At 43.4% G+C, this 13,580-nt stretch overlaps 2 protein-coding genes across 2 annotated transcripts in view; one reads left to right on the top strand and one right to left on the bottom strand.

The window, feature by feature from the left end:
- Positions 1–13,580, bottom strand: part of LOC311321918 (histone H3.2) — a gene marked incomplete at its 3' end in the record, with an annotated part of 169,182 nt that overhangs the window by 74,889 nt on the left and 80,713 nt on the right. The window lies entirely within an intron of this gene.
- LOC311321837 (histone H2A-like) lies at positions 12,752–13,138 on the top strand (the record flags this gene model as incomplete). Its single annotated transcript, XM_084453852.1, has 1 exon — positions 12,752–13,138. One exon carries the CDS (start codon positions 12,752–12,754, stop codon positions 13,136–13,138), a length of 387 nt encoding a protein of 128 aa, XP_084309978.1.

The following is a 13,580-nucleotide window of genomic DNA, read 5'->3' as shown; positions in this document are numbered from 1 at the left end:
TTTTAACTTCAGCATGTAAACCTATTGCTGTTGTACACCGACCTGTGGCGACTGTACACGCCTGTTTACTGTAGCGTATTAAAAAAAATTGAGCGGTCCGATCGGTCCGAAACCCGTACGGCCCTTAGGCCTTGAGGTGACGATCACGCACGCCGGATTTCGTGCTGAACGGACCGCTCTGAATATCCCGTTCTCTGATTGGCCCATATGGGATGCTCCGATCGGTCCGACGCACAGAGGGCCCTTAGGCCCCGAGGGCCCGATCACGCTCACCGGACTGCGTGCCGATCGGACAACTTTGAAAATCGAGCTCTCTGATTGGTCCGAAACTCCGCACGCCGCTAGGCCACAGGCCCAGGATTTGGGAATCCCCATTGGATTTGAATGGGGAACACTTGGGAATAATTTTAACACATGGGATTCACTGACATTTGGGATCCTTTTGACATTTGGGCATCTTGTCCACTGGGGTACCTTTTTGACATTTGGGAATCGTCCATTTTGGACTCTTTTGACATTTGGGAATCCTCCGCTCTCCATTTGGGACTCTTTTGACATTTGGGAATCCTCCGCTGTCCATTTGGGACTCTTTTGACATTTGGGACTCGTCCATTGGGGACTCTTTTGACATTTGGGAATCCCCATTGCATTTGAATGGGGAACACATGGGACTCGTCCATTTGGGAATCCCCATTGCATTTGAATGGGGAACACATGGGACTCGTCCATTTGGGAATCCCCATTGCATTTGAATGGGGAACACATGGGACTCGTCCATTTGGGACTCTTTTGACATTTGAGACTCATCCATTGGGGACTCTTTTGACATTTGGGAATCCCCATTGCATTTGAATGGGGAACACTTGAGAATCATTTTTGACACATGGGACTCGTCCGTTTGACACATATTACGACCTTTGATTGCACATGTCTGTTGGTCTAAAACTGTACACATTCTTGTCATAATAACTTCAGCACATATCATATAATCCATGTTTGTCAGGGTTATTTGTCTCCAGTTGTTAATGTCACTTTCATCTCCTTTTTTGAAGATCAGAGAGATGATTCCTTGGTAAAAACTGTCATGCATTAGTGAGTTTGCGATCCCTTCATTGAAGGCTGAGGCCAAGTTGTCAGCGACCTCGTTGGCAAATGTCTGATACAGTTCTGCAGGGAGGCCATCGGGCCCTGGGGATTTGCCCCTGTTTAACTGCGAGATGGCGGTGATGATCTCCTCTCTGGGGATGGGGCACAGGAGGCCTCTGGTCTCGCACACAGGTGTCAGCTTAGCCTCGGACACAAGGCCTCGGGACACAGAGGAGCAGTAGACACAGCACCGTACACATCCTTAAAGTTGTCCACTATGACTTTCTTAATGTCCTCATCCTCAGTAAGAATGTTTCCTTCTTTGTTTCTCAGTGCTTTCATGCTCTTATGATATTTTCTTTCTTTATATTCCTGATTTATTTTGTTAATATTTGATGGGTCATCTGCCTCTATTCCTGCATTCATTTTAGCCGTATTTAAATATTCATTATACTAGCTTGCAAGCCTTTTCTCCACTTCCTCCAATTTACTTTTGTCTTGTGCTGTTAAAATACATTTTTTAATACATTTAAGATCTACATATAATTTAATTAACTCCATACTCCATATTTCGTTTTCCGTTTAAGAGTTTACACTGTAGAATCAAAAGTATTTTAAGGCATCTCTTCATCTCCTCCCATAGCTCTACCTTTGAGCCAGTGATGATTCTCAGCTACTTAACTCTCCTGACTTCTTTCCGCACGCTGTGTAGCACATCTGTGTCCTTCAGGCAGTTAATATTTAGCTTCCAGCCATTTTGATCTAGATCTAGATTTGAAGCGGGTAAAGCCGACCCCGTTTGGGTCGATAACTCTAAAAACATCCTTCATTTTAAGCACCTCACGTGTCTTTGAGTGTTTTACTAGCTTTGTTTGGCTTAAAAGGTACCGCTGATATTCGGTCATTATCTTCAGTGATGGTGTTGAAGTCTCCTGCTAGAATAATATCAAGTCGTCCACACAGGACCTCTTTGAGTCTCTTAAATAATTGTGTTTTTTCCTTGTGTTTCTGACTTGCGTATATATTGATTAGCCGTAGTCTTTGCTTTTTCAGTATACAGTCTAATACAAGCCGCCGCCCAGGTATCAGCTCACGTTTTTTTTACAATCTCTCCATCTTTCGTATTGAAAAGCACTCACCATCGTTTCTATCTGCACCGGCAGAAAACTCAGAGCATCCATTCAGCCAGCATGCTTTCACGTGTCTTAAATCGTCTGTCGTTTGCAGCCAAAGTTCCTGAGCAAAGATTATGTCAGCTTTTATGTTTTTAAGAACTTGTAATTTGTTTTGTCCAAGCTTTGCTGACTGTATACTTTTGAGGTTGATCGTAGTGATGTTCAGGCTCATAGGAAGGTGTACAGTCACAGTAAAATACAATCCAAGTTTACCCATCATTTAGGAGGATTGTTTATTTTTATTTTTTTCCTGTCTACTCTTTTTCTTATTTTTAGTATCCTCAGGGGACATTCCCTCTCTCTTTCCCATTAGGTTGAGGAAATTAGTTGCTGCTGCTTGTAAAGGAGGTGGGCCTTCCTCACCTTCTGTCTGCCTGGGAGCTAGGCTACACTCTGCCCCTCCTTCCTCCCCTCACCTTCATGGACAGACCCGCAAATTAGGGAACTCGCCGGGGCCGAGTGTTGCCCTCTCTCTGCTGCTGCTATTGGTCGCTGCTGGTTCTCTGATGCTGCGGCACCTCCTGCTGCTCTCGCCAGGTTACTGTAGGAGGACGGGCAGGTGAAGTAGCTGTGGCCCTCGCCCTGGCACAGGGAGGGTGCAGGTCTCGGCATGGGCGATTTTATAGGGGGGGTAGGGGGGGCACTTGCCCCCCCCTGGTTGGCCTGCCCAACTCTGCTCAAATTCTTAAAAAAAAATATATATTTTTTTTTTTACTAATTAACACAATTATTAAATACATAATTGTGGGTTGTACCAGTTTGTGTTAGGTCACCATTCATTTTAAAAGTGTATTTATTACTTAAACTAGGCTCATTCATTCATAATCCACCAATGGCACAACTCGTCCGTCGACCTCAACTATTTCCGATTTGATCTGTTACCGCAAAAAAATGAGATCCGACTGTACTGCTCAGTGCTCAACAACCTACAACTAGCCAACCTGCTCACAATGGAGAAAAGAGCAATAAAAACAATTGACCACTTCTTCATAAAAAATAAAATAAAACTGCCAATGCTAATGAAGAAGCTACCACTCGAAATGACACTGCAGCAGGTGCAATCGAATGCAGAAGTGCTCCAGAGTCTATCGAAGCTAGCACTAGCACTAGCACTAGCAACATCACCATCGGCGAGGAAGCTAGCACCAGCAGGCAGTTGCAGTTTGATGTTGTGATGTTGAGTATGGCCTAGTGCTCGGTCATAAAGTCTAGACATGCTCATGGTGTCTAGATGAAGTTCGCTGCATTGTGCATATTGAATTGTCATACGGATTTCTTATTAGCATACTGTTCACAACTGGCATTCTTTGTAAATAGATGGGACGAGACGGCAGAACTGTGGTTTTTTTCTCACGTCAAAATGTTGCCCCCCCTACTCTCAGAGGGTAAAATCGCCTATGCTCTTATGTCTACATTTAATGTCAACAAACAATTTCACTAATTCCTTATATTCTTCATTTCGTTGCTTATTTAAGAATTTACATTTATAAATTAGGTGTCTCTTTAGACTGTTCTTCAACTCATCCCATAACTCAACACTTGTTTTTGTAGATATTCGTAAGTCTTTGACTCTTTCGATTTCCCTTCTGACACTCTTTAATATAACAGGGTCTTTGAAACAATTCACAGTTCAGCTTCCAGCTATTCTGTCTTGGACTGGGGACACTATCAAAGCTAACCGATGCTCTTACAGCTAAATGGTCCGAGTTTACCCACACCTCTGTTCTATATGACTGAACCTTAATCTTATTGGAGACATAGATCCTATCTATGCGTGTCTTGATCCTTTGTTCAAAACGTGAGAAGCCCGCCTCATCTGGATAAATCACCCTGAAAGCATCTTTCATTTTGAACATCTCGCATGTCTCTTTCAGTACCTTGCTTGTACGTGGTAGATTAAAAGGGGTTGTTGGTATGCGATCTTTAGCGTCTGTAACTGTATTAAAATCCTCCGCTAATATTGTCCTGTGCAGCATGTTGTGCCTTGTCCCAAGTTAGGTAGCCATTTTTAGTTCCGAGCTCACAGTTCTTCGCCAGGTTGTTTTTGGCCTCCATTGTTTCCTCTGAAAATCCAGCCCCCTAAAAGTCTTGTCATCATTGGGCCTATAGGCCTCTATGTTGGCATTGGGCATTTTGGGTTATTTCCATAACAGCAAGACTGAACACTGTCACTCTCACTGGCAGTCTCCTCACTGATATCAGCAGCCAGTTGTTCTGACAGGCGTTTTCCCCATATTCTTTTAATGACTTGTTCACAGTCATAAATGTCAAGATAGGCTGCATAGCCCACAAAATACGACGATATACCACCGTAGACATCATTCACTATTGTATCGTAGATAGCTGTGCTTGGCTGAGTGTAGCCTACCAGCCCACCAAAAACAAGGTGCCTATAGGCTACTGTGGTGAATTTAGAAGTTTTAAGTAGTCTTCACATGCCTTAGAAATAAACTATATGTACACAATCTCAATGATGGATGATTCAACGCTGGCAGAGTAGGCCCTGTGTGTGTAAATCAGAAGTTGGGCCTTGGCTGTCACAGAGTAGCGGCAGGGCAGACTAAGGACACCAGCCTAGGGTGCTAAGGTAGTCTAGTGCCTAAGGACTAGGCATATAAATGGACTGGGAGGGAGGGGGTGAAAGTGGCCCACAGAAAGTGGCCCCGATAAGGTGTAAATCGGCACCAGACATCAACAGTAGGCTACAATTGGGGAAAACCCCACAGATATTGGACAGAAGAGTGGGCACTACCCTAACTTATAATAAGATGAACCATAAATCTGATAAGTGACCTGTGAAAACTGATGGAAGCAGCCTGTGACAAGTGATAGAAACAGAGATTATACAACTGTTAGGCCTATGTGCGAAGGGCATCTCTCCTGCAAGACACTCACTAAGACTGTATTTGCTCTTGTTTAAGCAAACACCCTCTGTTGATCACCTCTGGATTCTGTGGTTTCTGCATTTGAATTTGACTGTATTGACAAAGTGTTCGAAGTAGCCTATAGTTTAAGACAAAATTGTACTACACTACACTATATCTGATGACCAAGTGTGGCGGTTGTGCCTCATGCTTCGGCAGATAGTAGACATGATATGTGCGCCCAAGATTGATGCAAACCAAATAGCCTATCTTAGAGTTCTAATTGAGGACTACCTCAATTTAAGAGCTGCCCTATTCCCCGACAAACCCTTGAAACCAAAGCACCATTATCTAGTTCATTATCCACAACTTATCGCCCGATTTGGTCCCCTTAATCGACTATGGACACTGCGCTTTGAAAGTAAACACACCTATTTTAAACAGTGTGCAAGAAAGCTACAAAACTTCAAAAACCTCTGCAGTATGTTGGCTGGAAGACATCAGCTGTTGCAAGCATATCTGCATGCTGGGAACCTATTCCCACCAATGGTTCAAATTGGCCAAGCAAATGATTATGATGAGAAAATATATAATGCTAGTATTCAAGAGGCTGTCAGGCTTAAAGGCCTTAAGAAAGAAGACATAATATTAACACCCACAGTCACATACAAAGGCACAATGTACAAAAGAGGCCTGACTGTAGTTATGGATCAAAATGACGAGGGTTACATATTTGGGAGAATTGTATTGATACTGATTGATCAGTCAAAGGTACATCTTGTTGTTGAGCAGTGTCAGTCAGTGCCAATAGCTAATCTTGGTGTGCACTGCCTGCAGCCTAATTCAGAGTTATACATTCACTATGTATGTGTGAATGTGGAGAACCTAGCAGATTATTACCCTCTGCCACAGTATAAGCAATATGATATTAATATTGTTGCACTACATCAGTCTGTGTGCCTCAGGTAAAGAGATGGACACCATTGAAATGGTGATCAAGACTGCCCTGTCAAATCTGGATGTAGAGCAGTGTCACACCCTAGTTGACGAGTTATCCAAACTAGGTGTGGAAAAAGCAGATGACCTACAATTTGTTTGTGAGGAGGATATTAGACATCTCATCACACCCATACAATGCCGAAAGCTTTTACACGCTTTCAAAAACAATGGTAAGATGTCACCTTTAGTGGATGCTGTTCAGCCGTCACAAAGTATATTTACTTTGTGTGAAATGTTTTTATGTTTATCCATATGTTGTGATACCATCAATACTTTATATGCTCTTGCATGTCAAATTGAGTTGAAAATTCCCCCACATTAACGTATAGAGTATCTAGTTGGCTTGGGTGTTTAGTATAATTTGATCCAAACTGAAATTAATATTTTAACATACATACATTAAAAAACAAGAACATCCCATTTTTCTCCTTGCTTCCGTTTTATATCCAAAGATCTTCTTTTCAGCTCTACAATTATTTGTTTAAATACAATTTCACTAGTGATAACAACATTGTTAATGGACATCTTGCAACGTGTCTTCCATATTTGTGCGTTTACTATGCAGATTATCAAATACAACAGACCTTTATATTTCTCAATATTGTTGTCAGTTATTCCATAAAAAACAGATTCTGGTTCTACTTTAATAGGCATCCCGATTTTCCCGAGCTTTCCAGACCTCTTTAGTCCTGCTGCACTCTAGCAGCAGGTGTTCCAGAGTCTCATCGACCGTGCATGTTGGCATTGGGCATTTGGTTGTGGTTACATAGCAGCTCCACTTTACAACCGCTCTCACCGGCAGCCTCCTAACTGAGATCAGCCACATTATGTCTCTGAGGGATTCTGATATTAGTTTCCCCCAGATCCTTTTAGTGACCTGTTCGCTGTCTGGTGTGGACAGACCTCTGTACCTAATCGTTCCACCATACACACCGTTGACTATTGTGTCGTAGATTTCCTTATTTGATTGAGTGCACCAGTCAATTTGTAAATGTTCATATTTTTTTTACAAAGTCACTATATATGAGCTTGTAGTATGGGATGTATTTTCTACCTCTTCCTATTTTGTGCCTCCATTTTGTGACATCACCAATCCAATTCACATTTCGGCTCATGCCTTTTGCAACTGTTTTACACAGGCTTATCATCAATTAAATACCAAAATCAACGGAGCCTAAACCTCCACAGACTCTTGGCTTGAAGAGGAGTTCTCGTTTTGTCACTTCTCTGGTAGTGTCCCATACCAAACGGAAACCTTCTTTGTTTATTTTCTTAACAGTTTTGTCAGTCGGCGGAAACACTGTACTCAAAAACATCATTTTGCTTAAAATGAACATTTTCATGATGTTGATCCTCGATTTGAATGTAGTTTTTTTATTTGTCCATTTATATACTTCTTCTTTAATCTCAGTCTCTTTATTGTCCCAGTTCCTTTGTGCAGAATCTTCGTTACTTACTATTAAGCACAATATTTTAATTTCTTCCTTTATTTCTATATCGAAGGGAGTTTCCATGCCGGGTTTCCCTATCCATACTGCCTCCGATTTCTCTTGGTTTAGAGTGGCTCCTGAAACTGACTCATATAAATTAAAATGTTCTTTTACAAGGTCAAGTTTAGATTGTGATCTTATAAAAACTAACGTCATCCGCGTAAGCAGAAATGATGGATCTCTCTTGCCCAGCCAGAGGAATTCCCTTCAGGCGCGCTCCATCTTTAATTATTTCCATCAGAGGGCTTATTGCCAACACGTATAATGCGCTACTAAGAGGACAGCCCTGCTTCACTCCCCTCTTTATGCTTATTTCCTCTGTCAAATGACCGTTTATGTTGACTTGACACATTGTTTTGGCATACATGCACTTAATCATGTTGACAAATGCCGCAGGGAAACCAAAATGTTCCATTGTCTGCCATAAATAGTTCCTTGAAATCAAGTCAAAAGCCTTCTTTTGATCCAAAGCTACAATATAAAATCCATTTCCTGTCTTCTGGTGCAGAATTTCTCGCAGTGTGCACAAGTTGTCCCACATTAATCTGCCTTTAACTGCACAGGTTTGTTATTTTTCTATTAATGCGTCCAGGCAGCTTTGAAGCCGGTTCATCATTACCTTTGCATAGATCTTGTAATCAGTGTTAGTTAAAGTAAGTGCCTCCAGTTGTTGATATTTCTTTCGTCTCCTTTTTTATATAATAGAGAAATTACTCCTTTATAGAAGGATTCATGAAGGATGCCCTGTTTGATTCCTTCGTTGAAGGCCCGGGCCAGCAGTGGGGAGACCTCGTAACTAACTTCTTGATATAGGTCTGCCGGCAGGCCATCTTTTCCAGGCGCACGTTGCTTATTCAGTTCCGGCGTCTTCAAGCGCGCCCACCGCTCCGCTTCCGGCTTGGGTTAAGAAGAGACGCACCTATTGATGGTGGTGGTGTGCCCACACCACACTGTGTTAAGAGCGGTGGTGAGCAAGTTTCCCTGTTGAGGAATGAAGTAAATGGTAATGGTAAATGGAATGCACTTATATAGCGCTATACCAGATATACGGTTTATCTTAGCCCACTTTGAGCCGGATTATTTTTTTTAAAGGAGTAGTAAAGGGAAAATGCATGTTTAGCCCTGTTTTAAGGTTACTTATGATAATATACAATGGTTCAGATCAAAACATTGACAAAACTAGCACTTTTGAGAAAGTCTGATAATTGCTCTACCACCGTTTAGGTCATACAATGGATGTGGGACTATGCCCACCCTCCCATTGGTCTCGGTAAAGTGAGTAGCATTTAGGTAACACACACAACACACACACGTACACACACACACACGTACACACAGACATACACCAGTCCACTTATGGCTTTAGGCCTGGACTTGGGCCCAGTCCCCCTTCCCCTCACCCTAACCCGGGTCCGTATCCTTTTCCCACCCCCACCCTACCCCCGACCCCTGCCTCTACCTGGACCCAGGCACACTCACGCTCACACAGACATACACCAGTGTTTACCATGTCTCTCCTATGATCTTTTTAGCCCCTTTTGCTCTGAAAATGTAATTTAATGTAATTTATTGCTCTATAAATGTTCTTAACAGTTGGACAAACATACTCCAGGAGCTTGCTTGATCATCTTGTTGAGAGGGGTCAGGGAATAATTTTTACAGCTCATTTTTCTCTCCCTGGGTGATACTGTTTTTTTTTTCTTCCCTCTGGAATATGTAGGGGTGGGGCCTATGCCCACCTCCCTTGTTCTCTGTAAAGCGCATTGTGTTGCCTCTGTGTATGAAATACGCTAATCAAATAAAGCTTTGATTGATTGATTGATTGATCATGTCGCCACAATATCTCTCACATGAGGTGTGTTTGGTCCTGTAGGTAAGAAGCACCGATAGTTTTTTTTTATATACACTATATGGACAAAAGTATTGGGATGTGTACACATTACACTTAGAGGAGCTTTTATGACATCCCTTTCTAAATTCATAGGCATTCATAAGGAGTTGGTCCCCCGTTTGCAGCTATAACAGCTTTTGTCCATATAGGGTATGATAGGCCATCTTTATAGAATCTCTCCAACCATGTTGCCATTTGTTGTGTGATTGTGATTGATGTAATTTGGTAATACCCTACATATTGCATGAATCTGCCTCTAGAAATGGTGCTTCTATTCAAAATAAATCATTTATTGAGCATTATAAAAAGTAAAAGTATCTCATCATTATCTATGGTACTTTGTTTATGTCAACGGAGGTCTTCAAGCGAGACCTCAAGACGTACCTTTTCGACCTAGCCTACAATCACTAGCTAGGACCTTGACACACAGAAAGGCAGCCTCAAACCTACCTGTGAATCCTCTGTATACATTGGTATTTATCCTGCTATGCACTATGTATATCAAGTAGTGTACAGAAGCTGGTTACCCTGAAACAGGCTTGTTCTGTTCTGACAGCTGTGTTGCTTCAATGGCTGCGCTACTAACCGTTTTCTGCCTCCCCTAGCGCCTCTCTCTCTCTCCCTCCTATCCTCTAACCAGGTCCAGTGTCAGCTGTGGAGCTGTGGATGTCGTAGTATTTAGTACACACACACACACAGACACACACCAGTCCACATCCGGCTTAGGCCTGGACCTGATGCTCTTAGCCTTTCTTGCTCTGAAAATGTAATTTAATGTAATTTATTGTTCTTTAAATGTTCTTAGCCATTAGACAAATATAATCCAGGAGCTTGCCCCAGGTTGCCTGTTTCAATATCTGTGTGGTCTGTATGGCTCTATGTGCTACTAACCCTGTTCTGCCTTCCCTCTCCCTAGTGCCTCTCTCTCTCCCTCCTATCTTCTAACCAGGTCCAGTGGATGCCCCACTGTCACCAGCAGACCTCCCGGAGTCCGATAGATACCCCCGTGTCTGCTGTGGATGTCGTCGTAGCATGTCCGTAGAATGTCCTCTCTCCTATGATGCTTTTTAGCCTCTCTTACTCTGAAATTTAATTTAATGTAATGTATTGCTTTATAAATGTTCTTAGCCGGTAGACAAACATACTCCTGGAGCTTGCTCGATCGCCTTGTTGAGAGGGGTCAGGGAATAATTTTTACAGCTCACTTATCTGGCCCCCGGGTGATTACTGTTTTTTTGCTTCCCTCTGGAATATGTAGAGAGTGGGTCGTATGCCCACCTCCCTTGTTCTCTGTAAAGCGCATTGTGTTGCCTCTGGGTATGAAATGCGCTATACAAATAAAGCTTTGATTGATTGATTGATTGATTGATTGATTGATTGATTGATGTGAAATGTTAGGTGATGTGAAATTTTAGGTGATGCACACATTGTTATTCTTATAGGTTGCCCTGGTTTGTAAACGACACACCCTTGTAGCTGAAGTATACTAGTTGCTAAAACCTAATTCTAGCAACCACGTAAACAGACATCTCCTTTAGAGAAGAGCAGTGGTGAACCTGATTTGGCTCCTGTGCTGTATCCCCCCTCTCAGGTCATAGGGGGTGCTGATGGAGCGTAGGCAGGGTGGGCTCTGGGAAAGACTGTTAGAAGCTATAGACAAATCTTCTCCTCACCTGCCTAAACTATCTATTAGAAAACAAACACGAACAAGAAGTCGCTGGGCTGGTAAGTTCCCGTTACAGGAGGGCAGGTCTCGGACCCCTGTACAGGGGTAATGCAGAGACAACTGATTTAACAGTAGTCCATTTTCCGATTCAAAATATATGTGATTGATATTGGTAGGTTTATCATTTGGTTTGTGTAGCCAATGCACGACAACCCCCATACAAAAGACATGGACCCAATTGAGGCTTTTCTCCTTTTTCAATTAGTGAGGCTGACTAACTACATATTGTGGCCCCTACATGTGAATCAGGGTGAAATGGGATCCGGAGGGTGAGAGGAAACAAGTAGAAATATTGGTGCACTTATCATCCACGTTGGTGTTGGAGGTGTTTACCTAATAGCCTCTGCTCATATTAACTGGAACTGAATATCGGCCCTACTGCTGTTTCTGGACCTTCAGCAGGCAGGCAGGTACTTCATTAATTCCAGAGGGGAAATTGCACTGTTACAACAGCCACATTCAAGCGACATGAAATAGGTTTAGGTCGATATAATATGCAATACAATATATGGGTTCCATGTAAATACACAGGTGAACTGTATGTATGGATTAAAAATGTGTGTGCCACTGGTGTTGTGGTGCTGCAGCTGAACCTACTGGGCTGGGGACTGGGGACCATCAACATCCACCTCCTTCAGCTCCCATTTGACCTGAGGGAACCGTGGAGGGATACAGTACTATTTCACACTGTGACTGACAGGATGGAGGTCCGTTTTAGTTGTGCTACAATCTGTTCTCAACTATCCAAATGAGGAGAAGACATAGGGGTTGCCAAAAGACAGGTAAAGACAGGCGCCACAGTCAAAATATATAGTTGATGGAAATCCATACCATATCTGTACCAGAATGTAAGTTGGTTTAACTATAGCCACTAGAGGGAGCTAAAGGGCTTTTTTGTTCTTTGTGACTTTGTTTTTTCCCGCTTTGTGGTATTATGTATGTTTTTTCAAAAACACTTAAATAGTCCACCTGTAACATACCACAACGCAGGAGAAAAAAGACAAAAATCAACCTTAATCTCACTTTGCTCTGGTTTTCCTATCACGTTCAAATAGATTGAACGGCTATTCAGTATATTCGGTTGACTTCTGGTAACGACGGATCTCTTACTGTGCCGGGCCTGTAACGATGAGGCTTCTTAACACCGCAGGTGGCGGGTGCGCTCTTACGAGCCGCCTTGGTGGCGAGCTGCTTCCTCGGGGCTTTGCCACCGGTGGATTTGCGGGCGGTCTGCTTGGTTCTGGCCATGATCTCAGCTTTCTGCTCCGAGAATCGAACTTGAAGCTTTCAAGAACGTACTGTGCCTTTTTTATAACGCCCGCTGCCGTGCGCTGATTGGACAGCCTCTCTGTGCGACATCATTGGCTGGCTATCGCCTCTGTCTCCCCATTGGACATTGACATGGAGCCTGGGATTGGCTAAGGCGACAAAGGCAAAAGAGCGCCACTTTACGCATGGTATAAAACTCCTACCGCCGTTCTATCACAGCACTCGGTTTCTAAAATACTTCTATACTGAAAATGAGCGGAAGGGGGAAAACAGGAGGCAAAGCAAGGGCCAAGGCCAAGACCCGATCATCTCGCGCCGGTCTCCAGTTCCCAGTGGGTCGTGTTCACAGACTTCTCCGTAAGGGCAACTATGCCCAGCGTGTGGGAGCCGGTGCACCGGTCTACCTGGCCGCTGTGCTCGAGTACCTGACTGCTGAAATCCTGGAGTTGGCCGGCAACGCTGCTCGCGACAACAAGAAGACTCGTATCATTCCCCGTCACCTCCAGCTGGCTGTCCGCAACGACGAGGAGCTCAACAAACTTCTCGGAGGCGTGACGATCGCCCAGGGCGGCGTGCTGCCCAACATCCAGGCAGTGCTTCTCCCCAAGAAGACCGAGAAGGCTGTCAAATCCAAGTGAAGTGGCCACTGACGTGAATTCTCCCAATATTCCCAAAGGCTCTTTTAAGAGCCACCCACTTCTATCCTTAAAAGCGCAAAGTGTATTTCCATTGTCCTCTGGAATGCGTTTCCATCATCCTCGTGTTCTCCGTTACCTGCGACTACGTGGGCCACCTCCCGAGTTGAGGCACATTCGCTTAGTTATTCCACGGACGTTGCCGGCTGCAGGTTTTACAGCATGTAATACCGTTATTGGGCATAGTTGTATTTCTCTTGGTGGTTTTAATTTAAAACGTGTTTAATTGAAACGCTTCGTGTTGCCTGTGTATGAAGTGTGCTGCATGAATGACCTAGTTTGTCCTCCCTAATCATTAGACGTCCCTTTATAAATGGCTTGATCTCCTCGTAGACTTATACAATAATGGACAGAAAAGAGCAACAGGGCTACTATTAACTACTCC

Source organism: Borostomias antarcticus, assembly GCF_949987555.1.
Source record: "Borostomias antarcticus genome assembly, chromosome: 19".
NCBI classification, from domain to species: Eukaryota; Metazoa; Chordata; class Actinopteri; order Stomiiformes; family Stomiidae; genus Borostomias; species Borostomias antarcticus.
The sequence above is the reverse complement of the archived record's forward strand: the minus strand, read 5'-3'. Positions and strand labels throughout refer to the sequence as shown.